The 15,905-nt window shown below is 39.5% G+C and overlaps 2 protein-coding genes across 2 annotated transcripts in view; one reads left to right on the top strand and one right to left on the bottom strand.

The window, feature by feature from the left end:
* Nucleotides 1–653, bottom strand: part of CENPK (centromere protein K) — a 30,774-nt gene extending 30,121 nt beyond the window's left edge. The window contains exon 1 of the mRNA XM_032096273.1: nt 573–653. Within this exon, the coding sequence (XP_031952164.1) occupies nt 573–575 (3 nt within the window). The 5' untranslated portion in view covers nt 576–653. The remainder of the gene's footprint in view (nt 1–572) is intronic.
* On the top strand, nt 631–14,436 carry PPWD1 (peptidylprolyl isomerase domain and WD repeat containing 1). The gene is made up of 11 exons (XM_032096272.1): nt 631–805; nt 2,165–2,267; nt 2,840–2,940; nt 4,173–4,293; nt 6,257–6,704; nt 7,270–7,460; nt 7,966–8,155; nt 9,141–9,322; nt 11,882–11,963; nt 12,536–12,718; nt 13,721–14,436. Exons 1-11 carry the CDS (start codon nt 658–660, stop codon nt 13,862–13,864), a joined length of 1,893 nt encoding a protein of 630 aa, XP_031952163.1. The 5' UTR covers nt 631–657; the 3' UTR covers nt 13,865–14,436.
* Nucleotides 14,437–15,905: the final 1,469 nt, after the last annotated feature.

Below are 15,905 nucleotides of genomic sequence, written 5' to 3'. Positions count from 1 at the left end.
CTCATTAAAGAAGTTCTTCCTCACGTTCAGGTGGAACTTCTTGTGCATCAGTTTCTGCCCATTGCTTCTCGTCTTATTGCTCAGAAACACCGAAAAGAGCCTGAATCCATTCTCTTGTCACTGTTCCCTCATATACTTATAAACATTAAGAAACCGAAACGCGTCATGCGACCAAGCATAAAACGACCAATTGCGGGAAGACGAGACGGGAGAGGAGAGGAGACTGACAGCGGGTCTGTGAAAGAGACACGAAGGCACCATGGGAAGCAAAACATAGGCAGGGTACAAATAAGATCGCGAAAGCGGTGAGACAGAGAGCTCCCGCGCCCCCGACACGAACCCGTGCAACACAACAGCGGCGGGAGGCCGTGAGGCGGGCAACCCCCGCTCACAGGCGAGGGGTGAACATCGCCCCTTCCCAGCCGGGAAGCCAGAGCCCTCCCTACAAAGGAGCTCCGCGGCCCCAGAGGCCGAGAGCCCCCCCCAGCCCCGGGGTATCGAAACGCCAGGATCCCCCCAAGCGCCGGGATCCATCCGGGATTCTCCCGCCGCCCATTCCCGCCCGTTACTACCATGGCCGTTTCCCGCCGTCTGCTCCGCGGCGCCTACGTCACTCGCAGAGCGCCTGGCGCGGCGCGGGGCTGTGACGTCGGCATCATGGCGTCCGCCGAGCCCGAGCGCAAGCGAAAGCAGCAGGAGGTGGTGGCGGGCGGTGGGGACACGGCGATAGCGGAGGAGGAGGATGAGGAGGAACGCTGGGTTGGGCCGCTCCCGGGGGAGGCCGCGCAGGCGAAGAAGAGGAGAGGTAAGGGGAGGAGCGGAGCGCTGCCCCGAATGGGGTCCGGGGCGGTGAGATCGCCTCCAGGCCCCGCCGGGCGGGAGCGGCCACGGGGTGAGAGCAGACCGTATCCTGAATCGGTGTTTCGCATGTAAAATGACCGCGCTGTGAGGGATCCCCTCGGGTGCGGAATTACAGGGTGAGGGTCTCAAGTGCTGAGAAAGTTGTGGCCGTTCAGCCTGGAGAAGAGAAGGTTACACGGAGACCTCATAGCAACCTTCCAGTGTCTATAGGAGCTTACAAGGAAGCCGGAGAGGGACTCTTCGGCAGGCACTGTAGTGACAGCACAAGGAGTAATGGGTGCAGACAGAGAGGGGAAATTGACGTTAGCTATAGGGAAAATAATACCTTACTGGAAGAGTGGTGAGGTACTGGCGCAGGTTGCCCAGCGATATTTTGGGTGCCCCAACCCTGGCAGTGTTCAAAGCCACGTTGAATAAGGCTTTGAGCAATTTGATCTAGTAGGAGGCGGCTTGGGACTAGATGGTATTTAAGGCTTATTCTAGCTCCTTAACATTCTATGATTCTGTGGCTTTTGCTTCCTCTGGAGGAAACTTTCAGGCTAAGAGCCCTGCTGTGCAGGCTGAAGCTGTGCTGTTTACGGCTGTGGAATTAATCCATCTTTCAGATCACTGCCCTAAGCTGGACGAGCAGTAGAAGCCTCTAGGCTGTATTTTGGCATGTGGTATTGCTCTGTGCAGCAACTCCCAGCTGTCTGGGTATCACTGTAAAGTAAATATGACTTTGACAACGTTCAGCAGATGTAAACCTGCAGGTTCAGTAAAAAATGCCATTGCCCAGCTGTTAATGAGTAGGATCTAAAAATCAGAGACAAAGCTCAAAATCAGATTATTTTAGGTCAGCCAGTTAAACAATTAAGTAGGTGGGTACCAGCATGGGTACCAGCAGTTAGAATTTAGACTACAAGACTTGTGTGGGACCACAAATCTTGTAAAAACAACAGGGGTACCTGTGGGTTTAGAATGAAATGAGGTTCAGGTGGTCTTCTGTTTTCTGGCAGTAACTTAAAAACTGTTGACTTTGTTTTTTGGGGTATTTTTACCATTAAGACAATTAAGGTGACAGTTGCTTTAAAAGGAGAGAACTATATGAGTTAAAGCAGCATTTGAGTGGCTTTAGTCCACGGAAAATGTGTAAGTCTCAGTGCAAAGCTAGAGTTAAAAGCCCTTTAATTATGTTTGCACAAAATCCCGCATATTTTTGACTAAAATATGAGTAAGCAATACCAGGATAAGTAAAAGAGAACAGAAACTAGATGTACCTTTATGAAAAAAAATTTCAGATTTTTCTTTTTATTCTGTGTAGTTCTTGAATTTGAACACGTTTATCTTGAAAATCTACCATCAGCTTCGATGTATGAACGCAGTTACATGCACAGAGATGTTATTACACACGTAGCATGTACTAAGTAAGTATTTTTGTTTTCCATTGTATTTCTTCGTCAGGGATGTATTTTTGTATATGCTAACAAGTTTTCATTGTAGACATTTTATAATGGAAAGTTACAATGTCCTGAGGTGGTATGATAAGGGTGGTGGGGGGTTTTTTAAAAGCTATGTGGCTTACCTAGAAGCAAGATAAAAATTGTTTGTATAGACTAAAGGAGGGTCTTAAAATCCTTGTTAAAATGTGCATTTTAAGAATAAGATCGACTGACTGCCTCTGAAAAAGTACCATTCACCAGAACTGCTGAGATCACACACACACAATTAAAATAGGAGTTACATATACATATTCAAAAAGGATAGAGTTATATGTTTTCTCAGTTTAGGCGGTGATTTTTCATAAATTAATCCAAATGCACCAAAATACCTGTTTTTTTCCAGGAGTTATAGTACCTATTCAGACAAACTGTCACAGTAATTTCTTGAGATTTCATTTTCTGCACAGTGTTAATCATAGTGCAAATTAGTGCCCAGTGGGAAAGTGCATAATGTATGTATCTGTTTACTTGTTTTTATTTTTCTGTTATAATTTTAGGACAGATTTTATCATAACAGCCAGTCACGATGGACATGTAAAATTCTGGAAGAAAATAGAAGAAGGGATTGAGTTTGTTAAACACTTCCGAAGTCACCTGGGTGAGAAGTTGCTCTTTCTTCTCTAAAAGACCTCCCTTTTTCCTCCCCCTTGCTCTTTGTTGTTTGAAGAGAGTGCAAATAGAGAGATTTTGGGATTCCTTTAGTGCAGTCAAAGATTAAATGATGTTTACCTATCTTCCATTTATTCCTCTGTCCTGTTATATTTTGCACCTAAGCTCCAGCAGGGATAGGATGAGAATGAAGCATGTGGGACTCTGCTTGTGCGGATCCACTACACCCTTATGCCCTGCCTGTGGGGAGAATATCTGGGACATAAGTGAACAAAGTGCATAACATGGTTCATAAAATCCAGAGAAGTTTAAAAATAAGTTGCTTTTAATAAGGGTACCTCAATGCCTTACTTTTTTTTTTTTCCCCCTGGCAGTATGGAAAAAAAGTGATTATTTTCATCTAGAGTTATTGTAACTGTAGAGTAAATTCTGCATTATTGTTGTAATTATCAGCTGAATTGCAATTAGGAAAAACTTTTTTTTTTAACCCAATTTCCTGAACTAATAAGTACACAAAGCTCTTCAACACTACTAAGGATTAAATAGGCTGGACAGAAAATGAGGTTCTCAATGGTATTAGATATTATGATATGCCTGAAGGAAAAAAGTCCAGTTTGATATGCCACAATGTTACAATAAGGAAAATATTTAATAATAGGTAGGAAAAGTATATTCCTTTTAGAGTTACAAGACATACTAAAGTAGGTTGTTGATCTTAGCTATCAGGTTCTTATTATATACAGAAGCAAAATGTGAGAACAAAATCTACCATGTGAAAATCAGCATTGTGAGAAATTTATGGAAGGCTCAATTGCAGAGTAATTTTGAGTATCATGGGTATAATAGTCTACAGAGTTCTGCTGCTTTTACCCTGTTGAGAGATGCAAGCTGAGGAGCACATGGTGTTTACCCCATCATAGTGTTCTCAGTTTTCTAAAATCAACATTTTGAACTGAACTAATTGGTACTGTAATCTTTTACTTATGTTTATGGTAAATTGTTCATTATCACATACCTGAGTCTAAATACTGATAGGGTATAAAGTATTGTTTTGTGAACTTTTTTTTTTTAAATAATTTTTTATTGAAGTCAGGTTTTAACTGAGAAAGGTGACAAAACAGTTGAGAAACAGGTTTCAACCTCTGTAGGTTCTCCCTGTGTAATACTGAAATTAAGGATGTCCTTTCCCATTTCTTAATAGTATCTCAACTTAATTCACAGGTGTTATTGAGAGTATTGCTGTTAGTTCAGAGGGGGCATTATTCTGTTCAGTTGGAGATGACAAAGCAATGAAGGTGTTTGATGTAGTCAACTTTGACATGATCAACATGCTGAAACTTGGGTAAGTTACTTGCTTCTTGGAAGTGTTCGTTTGAGATTTTAAGTGGGGGTTGTTTTGCTAAGAGGTAAGTCAATAACATGAGGTTCTTGAGTTATTCCCCTTCCCCCATGCCCCAGTCAGATGAAGCTGAGTAAATTGCATTGTCTGAAATGATTTCAATGGCTAGGGACCACCTGACTAATAGGAAAAATTACGACTGCAGCAGTAGAAGAGATGAGTAGGAAAGGCGCTTCCCTGCTGTTAATAAATATTATGCAGAAAGATGTGGTGTTTCTTCAAATATTTAGGCATAATTTCTTTCTGTTGTTTGGTACTGAATTTAAAAATTACAGTCCACTCATAGTTCCATTAGAGAAGGGATTTGGCCTGTTGTATTGTCTTATTTGTTTTCATGAACACAATTTCCTTCTGCTAGAAGCAATTTTGTTGCTTTCTTCAATCTCGTAGCATTTCTGTCCTTACTCAGTATGTAGCTAAAGGATCTGGGAGAAATAGGAATGGATGTTACTGGAATTGTAACAATACCAGGGAAAAACAATCCCCACACTGTTAAAAGAGCGGATTTGAAAGGCTGGAGGATCAATGAATGCTGCATCATGAACAGTAGAAATACTGATTTCTCCATAAGCCTTTTAGAATTGGAAAACATCTTCTTCATAGTCTACTGTGTACTGGTTAATTTTGAAGCTGAATAGAAGTATAAAGGTAGGGAAAATAGCTTTTACATAGGAACATCTAATAAAAGCTTATGCTATCTGCTTTGCTAGTTGTAGTTTTAGTATCATCCTCCAGATAATGTACTTCACCTATAGAAATTTTTTCCCTCTTGGCTGTCTGTTCTGGAAAAATTCCATTTAGGCTTAATCTTTCGGTTTTGCTGGTATTTTTGACTTAGCAGCCCTGTACTGTTACTACCTAATTGGTAAAATCATAGAAAAAATAAAATAATACTCAAAAAAACAGCCCTGATCGGCAGAGCTTTCCAGTTCTAACTAATCTGTACAGTGTGTTTCTTTTTAAATCCCCGTGCTTTATGGTTCCACCAGTGATCTGGAGAAGTTTGGCTATTCCTGCAGAGATTTCATATTTATTTATTTGATCGTGTTCTTTCTAATGAACCAGAGACTGTTTGTTTCTCTTTGCCGACAGACACTGAAAATCCAAATTATTAGTGTCTGTCATAATGTCAGAATATCATCAGTCCTTCAGCATCTGTTAGTTTGATTTGCGAAAGGAACTAAACCTGAGTTTCCTATGGAGACTGTATAATTTTCTTGATGTTTCCTGTTTCATTTGACTTCTGTTTTTCAGAATCTTTGCTTACAGGCTTTAAAACAGACATAACTTACATTATTGACTGTATCTCTGGCTTGTTTTGTTTGTAGAGTACACTTTTGCAAGTAGCAAATTAGTTCTTTATTAAATGCATTCACAACCCTTATTGAGTATAGGGGGATTGTCTTAATTTTCTTTATATCAGTTCTTGGGGTTTTTGTTGTTTTGTGGGTTTTTTTCTGGCAAGATCTAGTTGAACTTTCCCATAAATGTATGGCAGAGATGCAGTTGTCTTCATTTCTACTGAGTCATTACTCACTTAACAGATGGAAGAGAAATGGTATTGACTCATATAAGTTGAGTACTATTAATGCCACTTGGGCTTTTTGTATGGATTTCCAGCCTTATTCCTCCTTTTTACCTGCTTGCTACTTTGGCTGTCACAGCCTCTTTATAAAACAATATGGAAGCAACAGAAATTGGTAGTTATCCACTGAGTGGTAATGCTTGGTAAAGCTTGTCTATAATATGCTGAATATTAGCAAGATATGTATTAGCAAAACTAGTAAATAAACTTTAAAATTTACTTCTGATGTTTGATTTCAAGTTTACCGCATAACTTGACTCTTGCCTAATTAAAATCATTCCTTATGTTAATTTTTTTTTTTCTTTCAACTCTTTGTTGCAGCTACCACCCTGGCCAGTGTGAATGGGTATATTGCCCTGGAGATGCCATATCTTCTGTTGCAACATCTGAGAAAAGCACAGGAAAAATATTCATATATGATGGACGAGGAAATAACCAGCCACTTCATGTTTTTGATAAACTCCATATGTCCCCGCTTACTCAGATACGCTTGAACCCTGTCTACAAAGTCGTTGTGTCTTCTGACAAGTCTGGAATGATTGAGTACTGGACTGGTACTCCTCATGAATATAAATTTCCCAAGAATGTGAACTGGGAGTACAAAACAGATACTGATCTATATGAATTTGCTAAATGCAAGGCTTACCCATCCAGTATAAGTTTTTCACCTGATGGCAAGAAAATGGCCACTCTTGGGTCTGACAGAAAAGTTAGAATTTTTCGTTTTCTGACAGGAAAGCTCATGAGAGTCTTTGATGAATCTCTGAGTGTGAGTTTTGTCTTGTTTGTCTTCCTTTGAAATGTTTTCTCTACTTACTTGAATTTGTTTGCCAGCACATTCACCTAAGCTATCATTTATTTCTAAAGGCAAGCTTCCTTCCTATATTTTTCTTGCAAAAAAGGCCTTCTGTGTTCTCTTGCTTGTCTCTTAGATTGCTTTGCCCCAAAATGAATACTTACTGATGTTTGTTACCTACGTAGTGAAACAGAGTTGTTGATTTTCATCTGTATTTTCATGCTGCTAGATTACCTGAAAGCAATTATGGAAAATGCCCATTTCAAGTAACATAATACTAATGAATTAAATTTGTCATTTTCTAAGGAATTTGTTAGACAACTATGCACTTTCATATGCCTAAGTATAGTCTTACAACATGCCTATTGTGTCATTAAAATAAAGAGAGTATTACTTGTATTTATTTAAATCCTTCAGTTAAGTTTGAGTGGAGTAATCTCACTTGAATTTGGTATTTTCTAATCATGTGAATCAGTGTTTTACAGGATAAAAAGTTTAAAGTATGTTAATATAGTAGTGCTGGGGGTTTTTTTTGTAGATGTTTACTGAACTTCAGCAGATGAGACAACAACTGCCTGACATGGAGTTTGGCCGACGTATGGCAGTTGAGCGTGAGCTGGAGAAAGTGGATGCAGTAAGACTAATTAATATAATTTTTGATGAAACTGGACACTTCGTTCTCTATGGAACAATGTTGGGCATTAAGGTCATAAATGTAGAAACTAACAGGTAAGTTCCAGTGACACATACTGAGATAAGTTTCTGTTTTAAAGTCTTTATTCAGTCAAATTTGTAGCGTATTTAGAGCTTGATATACCTGTGGAGGTGTCTAATCTTTTTGTGTTGTTATTTGAGAGCCTTACATTAGACTGTAGAGAAGGTACTCCCATTCTTTGTAAAGAGTCATTGCAGATTAAAGCTTAGTCAGATGAGGAGAAAACATGGGCAAGCATGTATGTATTAAAAATGTGTAATTAATTAATTAGCCTCTGGCTAACTGGATGAGATAACATTAAGTAAAAGTGGATCATTTAGTTGGGATTTTATTACGTAAAGAGGCTAACTGGTATATTAAGGTAACAATTTTGAATAGAGAAACATCATAAATAATGATTCTAAGTAATCATAAGTAATGATTTTGAGAGGATTTTGGAATTTTGCTTTGGGTCTAACAGAAATGAGAGATTCTCTGTGAGCAGCTGACAGTTACACCTCTTTACATCTTGTACTTCAGGTGTATTCGTATCTTGGGAAAACAAGAGAACATCAGAATGATGCAACTGGCTTTGTTCCAAGGAGTAGCAAAGAAACATCGTGCTGCGATCACTATAGAGATGAAGGCATCTGAAAATCCTGTTCTCCAGAATGTTCAGGCAGATCCAACAGTAATCTGCACAGCTTTTAAAAAAAATAGGTTTTACATGGTGTGTGCCGTTTCTATTTAAATAGCTCCATTCTTGTATTGATGTTTTCTCTACATCATTTTTTTTTCTCTCCTTGCGCCTTTCTAGTACTTTTTGTCTTGAGCGGTTGCAAATGCAGCTTATGTAAAGGAGTTCCTTTATATTGCAAGTATATTCTAGAATTTTTATCTTGAACTATCTATACATTACCAAGAAACAGTTGTAATTTTTTCATAAATTTTTATTCCCCTAAGAAGATTATATCCTTTTGTTCTAGTTGAAAAAAAAATTAAGTAAGAACATTTAAAAAACTAACCAGATCTTATAAAGAAACAATAATTAACTGTATGCATAAAAAATACAGTAGAAAAAAATTTCAGACCAGTATCAGGACTTAAAAACCCTAAGGACATTATACGCAACAAGAAACTACAGGAGTCATCTTCCTGTTCACAGTTTGGTTTTTAGGTGAGAGAACCAAACAGACAAGCCATATCAGAGTGGTTAGTAACTGATTTGAGAGGTCATAGCCATAGAGGTTAGAGATTGGCCTGTCTGTCATGCCTTAAATTTGCTGGGTTTCTGTAGTTTTATATTAATGCAGTATTGGAATAAGAGGATTTATTTTAAGTATGTAGCACAACTAAATCTTTTGGCATAAAACCTGCCAATTTTGTCTGAGTATAGCAGAATAACCTGGTATACTCCTCCTCTTTTTAAAGAAAAGATGCTGAACGAGTGTGAACTCCTGTTGTAAAGGGGAGAATTTAAAGATAACAGATAATAAAAAATTACTTGGATTTGCATGTAGTTTTACTGGAATTTATGACTGTGGAAATGCTGGTAATACAACATGGAAATGCAAGGATAGACTATGAATTGTCCTTGTACATTTCAAATTGAATTGCGTGTTCAGCGGGTTGAATAATGACATTGATGTGTCAGGTGTATATTTTAAGAGGAAAAAAGAAAAAAGCAGTTAACCTTCTGTTCTTTTGTGCTTCAGTTTACTAAACGTGAACCAGAAGACACGAAGAGTGCAGATTCTGACAGAGATGTATTTAATGAGAAACCTTCTAAAGAAGAGGTCATGGCAGCCACTCAGGCAGAAGGTCCCAAAAGAGTGTCAGACAGTGCCATCATCCACACAAGCATGGGAGATATTCATATCAAGCTTTTTCCTGTTGAGTATGTATTTGCTATTTTTTCTGTTGATTCAGTGTTGTTGCTTTCTTCTGTCCCTTGTGGTTGCAGTATCCAAGACTTACCTTATGCTAGAAATAATTATTTTCTTCCCCTTTTTCTACTGTCTTTATTTCCTGACAGTTTCTTAATACACCAAGGTAGGAATGTGACTCTTGACAAACACAAATAAAGTAGGGTAAAAATAGGACTAAATAATAGTCTGCAGTACAGGAGTTTTTGAAATTGTATTTGGGTTTATTTAGTTATTGGTTCAGGGAGGCTGTTCCTTTCTTAGCTTTTGTTCTTGGACAGGTCACGATAATCTTCTGTATGAGCTCTGTATTTTAAGGCAATGCTGTTTGCATCAATCTTGAAAAAGAATGATAATGTTGGCAGCTGCAGTAGATTTGGCAGCAGATCTGTGCAAGCCAGAAGAATAGTAGTTGCAACTTCCAAATGTGGCCAGTGTACTACAGTTTGTTACTGCAGCTCCTTTAAAAGCAATACAACATCTATACCAGCATATAATACTAGTGTTGTGTATGTCCAAAACCAGACATAGACTTGAAAAGTTTTATGCATGACAATTGCTGAAATCAGTGTGTCATCATCTCTTTGTGATGCAAAAATTGCAAATATTCTGTCATTTAACACCAAATTTATATAATATATTGCTATACATAGAAACCTAAGTCATGCAGATGTACTCCATGCTTCTCCAAAAACAAATTCATGTTTGGTCCTAAGCACAGGTAAAGCAACCTCAGTTCTACTCTGTAGGGCTACCAGACTTTTACTGCAGTCTTCATCAGTGTCTCCAGGCTCTAGTTTCTGGAATTCATAATTATAACGTACAAGTTGCAGTAATGGTACAGCTCTTGCCAGCGAGTGACAGGCCAAGCTACATTTTCTTTTCTTTTTTTTTTTTTAATTGTCATGCTAGTGTGTCATATCTGCACGCACAGTATTGCAAGGTGCTTCACTGCAATGTTTTGTATGCAATTTTAAATTAAATACAGTATTACCAGGGTTGGTTATTGTTAGGTTTGTCCTTGTTGTAGTATTTTTCTCCCAGCTGGGCTTTAACTTAAAATCTCTTTAATGTGATTGAAACTTTAAAGAAGAGCATGTAGGATATGGCTCTGTATGCCCTTAATTTTTTGGTCATTTTATTGTGAAATAAGGTTGTGAATGACTACATACTGCTCAGCAAGAACTGGGACTATAATCTTGTTTATTCCATTAGTTATGCCACTGGTGCCCTTTTTCACAAGGTAGCTTAGAGTGTTACTAAAACCCAAGCTAATGTTCCTTTTCACAGTTAGAGTAGAGTAACTCAAGAGCTGTGGACTCAACTAGGCCATTTTCTCCTTACTGGGAAAATGTGTGTGTGAACCTGTGAGTGTAGATCTTCTCTGGCTACTAATTGTTTTTATAATAGCAGAAGAGCCATTGTAAAAAAATTTCACTTTGGTAATAACTATCAGAAGTAAAAAATCAAATCACAAAAGTGAAATGATTCGGCCTTTTTATTCATCAACAATAAGATTCCATCTCTTCACCAAACAATTCTGATGAGTAGTTTCAGACAAGGATAACTGATCCTACTGACTGCAAGTTCTATAGTAATAAAACATTTTATTTTTACATTTTTACTTCTTGCATGCAACACTTGATACCTTTGCATGTATATCCTAAAAGAAGTGTAGAGGTAGAAGAATGAACAACTTTCTGCTTATGGAGCAAATACAGTTTACCTACGAAACGAGTAATGCAGGTAGAAAGCTGGGGTCAGTGGTGCCTTGAACCAGGCCTTGGGGAGACAGATTTGGTTTCTGGTTCCCATGGTTTAACCCTAGCCAGCAACTAAGCCCCCCAGAACCACTTGCTCACATCCTCCTTGGTGGAATGGGAGAGCACTGGAAGAGTAAGAGTGAGAATATTTGTGAGTTGAGGTACAGAAAGTTTAAGAGGGAAAGCAAAAGCCATGCACCCAAACAAAGCAAAACAAGGAACATGGACAGGCAGATGTTCTACTATCTCCAAGAAAACAGGGCTCTATCATGTGTAGTGGGTACTTGGGAGGGCAAATCAGCATTACTGTGCATGTCCCCTGCTTTTTCCCTCGGCTTTTATGTGCTGAACAGGATTCTGTATGTGGAATGGAGCATCCCTGTGGTCAGCTGGGTTCAGCTGACTCAGCCAGGTCCCCTCTCAACCCCTTCTACAGCCCCAGCCTTCTCACTGCTGGGGTGGGATGAAGTACAGAAAAGGCCTCAACAGTGTGTAAGCCCTGCTCAGCTACAGCTAGAACATCCCTGTATAATCAACACTACTGCTGCCTCTGTGTTTAATCACGCAGCTTTGTACTGCTCAAGCTTTTTCCTTTCAGCTCTGGGTTTAAGGACGTGGAGATTTGTTTTTACCTTATTTGGTGAAATCCCTTCCTACAGAGTGCTGAAACACTGCACAGCACAACAGGGTCTTAGTCCCAGATGAAATCCTTATGGCCTTTTCACCAGACAAATACCATAGCCTGTGTTTTCTGTTACATGATTTTAGGTGCCCCAAAACAGTGGAGAACTTCTGTGTGCACAGCAGGAATGGTTACTACAATGGACACATAATTCACCGTATCATCAAGGTAACTTGCAACATGTTAATTTTGTGTTAATTTAGGTAATGTTTTCTGATGGTCAGTCCTCTGTTAACAGTTCCATTTCCCTTTTGCACACAGGATTGTTGGAGTGGCTTTAGAGTTCCCTGTAAAGTCTGAACAACTCTAAGCAGCTTTAGTACTTACTGAAGTGGTAGTAGTTGTTCTGCAGTTGATAAGGTGGCAGAAAACTGAAAATTGAAAGATCAGTTCAGCTATTCTGCTTGTGAATTAAAACTTTGCTTCATGTCAGAAGGCCTTTCTTGTAAGGCTTCTTATTTCTGTTGCACCAGAATCAAGTGATAGAGCCTAAGAATTTGCAAAAGGTAGAGTTAGTCAGGTTTCTGTCCTTCACTTGCAGGAGTAGTGAGTAAACTTGATTTTTCACAAGTACTTGATAGACACTTAAAAAAGCCTTAAATGTTTTCTTTCTTACACACCACATTTTAACACATTTTGTTGTAAGGTTTGCGGTAAGTTTGAAAAAATGGCATCTAGCATATAAAACTTCTGGTTATTTATTCTGTGCAATAATGTGATAATGTATCATTTCTGTGCAGGGTTTCATGATTCAGACTGGTGACCCAACTGGTACAGGAATGGGAGGTGAAAGTATTTGGGGAGGAGAATTCGAAGATGAGTTTCATTCAACTTTACGACATGACAGACCATACACACTCAGCATGGCTAATGCAGGGCCAAATACCAATGGATCCCAGTTTTTTATAACAGTAGTGCCAACCGTAAGTAATATTAAAAGCTCAATTTAAGGCCTGAGAGGCTACCTAGATATTAAAAAATCAAGTTTTTTTCTCATGGAAAAAGGAACACATTAGTACTTATTTTGCAAATAAATGATGCACAAAATGTGTACTGTGTAGGCTTCACTGAGCCTGTCTGTTAAGAGACAGAAATACTTCTTTATCACTTGTGATCAAGAGGCCTTATGCCTTTAAATGGAGTGAGGGTGGTATAAAATTCCTAGGCATGTTTGCAGTTATGTATTACTAGAGTATCTTATATTAATAATAGTGGTTTAAACTTGATGGAAACCTAGGTATTGCTTAGATTGATTGGGGTTTGGATATGGTGCCAGCATGTCTCCCTAGTATTGCCTAATTGTAGCTATACAAAGCCAGTGTTCAGGTTTGAAAATTTCATTTGATCTGTGTGTAATTTCAGAACCAACAATGGAAATTTTGGTATGTGAATCTAAGAGATAAAAACCAAATCCTTAAAGGTAACACTTAAAAACACTGAATTCTTATAGCACGTCAAAGCCATGTGTCCTTTTTCTAAAAAAACACCATAGTTCTGAGGTTTATTAAGTTGTATCAGGGCCTGTATTCAAATTGGGCATACTATATGAATATTGAATTAGGTGTTATTCTGTACTGGCGCTTAAAATTGCTCTGTGAAAATACCATGAAATAAGACTGAAAATAACATTTCTGTGAACTGAGAATACACTTTAAAATAAACTATACCATGCAACTGCACTGGTAGAATGTGATCTCTGTAGTACTTTAAGAAAGCAGTTGAAAAGGTAAGTTCAAATGCATTTGAGTATGTGTTAGCTGCATTCTAATATTTACTTGCATGCTAATATTTACACGGTGTTACCTTCCATAGTCTGGACATATGAAATATATCCATCTACAGTTACTCTCTTTTGTTTTGGTACCTAATCTACATGCTGCTTTCTATTTTAATATGCTTTTTTCTCCTTCTGTGCTCTCAAACAGCCATGGCTTGACAACAAGCACAGTGTGTTTGGACGGGTGACTAAAGGAATGGAAGTTGTTCAGAGAATCTCAAATGTCAAAGTCAATCCCAAAACCGACAAACCCTATGAGGATATCAGCATCATTAATATAACAGTGAAGTAAGGCAGGCATTGAAGGTTCCAGCTCAAGCAGAAAAAACCTGAGCATGTTGGACCCAGAAATGGACTTAGGAAACATTTTTGATAGCTCCTAGATACAGTAAGTACCAGGACAGAGCGATCACCAGTTCTACTATTTTTAATGTACCTAAAGTGCCCTAATTCTGTATTTCTGGTAACTTTGTATTTTAAAGTAAAAACATCTGCATGTTTCTTAGAAAGTGTACTGTCTTTCTTGCATCTCTTCTTTGCAAAATTAAAAACCCCCACGATGTCCCATGATAGTGTTTGTAACATTTTCACATCTACTTGCATCTTCCATATTTGATTAATGTTTCACAGTACTGAAATCTTTGACAAAGGAAAAGGTCAGAAATACTAAGTTGAGTAAACTTCTCAATCCTTTGTACATATATCAAAAATTAGATTAAGTTTTGATACTGTTTGCTATGAAAAGCAAACAGTGTAATCTACCTCTGTTCTTTAAAAATTGTTGTGTAGATGTTTTCTATGTCCAAGAGCAACGATCAGCTCTTAAAATGCCAATGTATAAAGTCCTCTGCAATTTGTTTGGTATTTCCAGTGATTTCTTTCTTTCAGTGTTTGCTTTCTTTTTATTTTAGCCTAGTGAGTCTTTTTTTCTGGCTTAATTTTTTAGCCAAAGTCCTACAAACATTACTGCTTCTACTGAAATACTTAATTTATTTTAAACTGTGATAATCATCTGAGCTAAGCTTTGTGTCAGCTGTTCCTGACAGAGTTACAGAACAGAATCATAGCATCAGTAAGGGTGAAGAAACCTGATAAGGTCGGTAAGTCCAGGCATTGACCCAGCACCACCACCATCTTCACCATTAAACCATGTCTCCATGTATCCATATGTTTTTTGAACACTTCCAGAGATGGTGACTCCACCACTTCTCTGGGCACTCTATTCCAACACCTGACCCCATTTCAGTGAAGGTTTTCCTAATGTCCAGTGGTAATCTGAGGCCATTTCCTCTTGTCCTGTCATTAGTTAGCTGGGAGACCAACCCCCACCTGGCTACTGCCTCCTTTCAGGCAGTTGTAGAGAGTAAAAGGTCTCCCCTGAGCCTCCTTTTCTCCTCAGCTGCTCCTCTCAGGACTTGTGCTCCAGACCCTTCCCCAGCACCCTTCTCTGAACTTGCTCCAGCACCTCAGTGTCCTTCTTGCAGTGAGAGGCCCAGAACTGGACACAGCACTTGAGGTGTGGCCTCACCAGTGCCCAGTACAGGGGCACAGTCCCTGCCCTGGTCCTGCTGGCCACACTATTGCTGATCCAGGCCAGGATGCCATGGGCCTTCTTGGCCACCTGGGCACACCCTGGCTCATGTTCAGTCGCTGTCACCAGCACGCCCAGGCCCCTTTCCACTGGGAAATGTCCAACCACTCTGCCCCATCCTGTGGTGCTGTCTGGGGTTGTTGTGACCCAAGAGCAGGACCCGGCCCTGGGCCTTGTTGAACCTCACACCATCGGCCTCAGCCCATGATCCAGCCTGTCCAGATCCCTCTGCAGAGCCTTCCTGCCCTCCAGCAGATCAGCGCTCCCACCCAGCTTGGTGCTGTGCACGAACTTAACTGAGGGTGCACCTGATCATCAATAAAGGTATTAAACAGTACTGGTTCCAATACTGAGCCCTGTAAAACACCACCTGTGAGCAGCCACCAGCTGGATGTAACTCCATTCACCACCACTCTCAGGGCCCAGCCATTCAGAGTTTTTAAGCCATGAACTGTGCACCCAGCCAAGCCATGAGTGGCCAGTTTCTCTGCGTGAATTCTGTGGGAGAGAGTGTCAAAGGCTTTAGTAAAGTCCAAGCAGACAACATCCACAGGCTTTTCTCATCCACTAAGTGTGGCACACTGCCATAGAGATCAGGTTGGTGTCATGCTTTAGCTCCATCAAGGTCAAGCAGGACCTGCATTTCACAAAACCATGCTGGCTTAGGCCCCAAACCCTGATTATTTTGCACATGATGGCACTTAGGATGAACTGCTCCATGACCTTCCCTGGGACCAAGGTT

Source organism: Corvus moneduloides, chromosome Z (genome assembly GCF_009650955.1).
Source record: "Corvus moneduloides isolate bCorMon1 chromosome Z, bCorMon1.pri, whole genome shotgun sequence".
NCBI lineage: Eukaryota > Metazoa > Chordata > Aves > Passeriformes > Corvidae > Corvus > Corvus moneduloides.
Note: the sequence above shows the minus strand (reverse complement) of the source record. Positions and strands in the feature narration are given on the sequence as shown.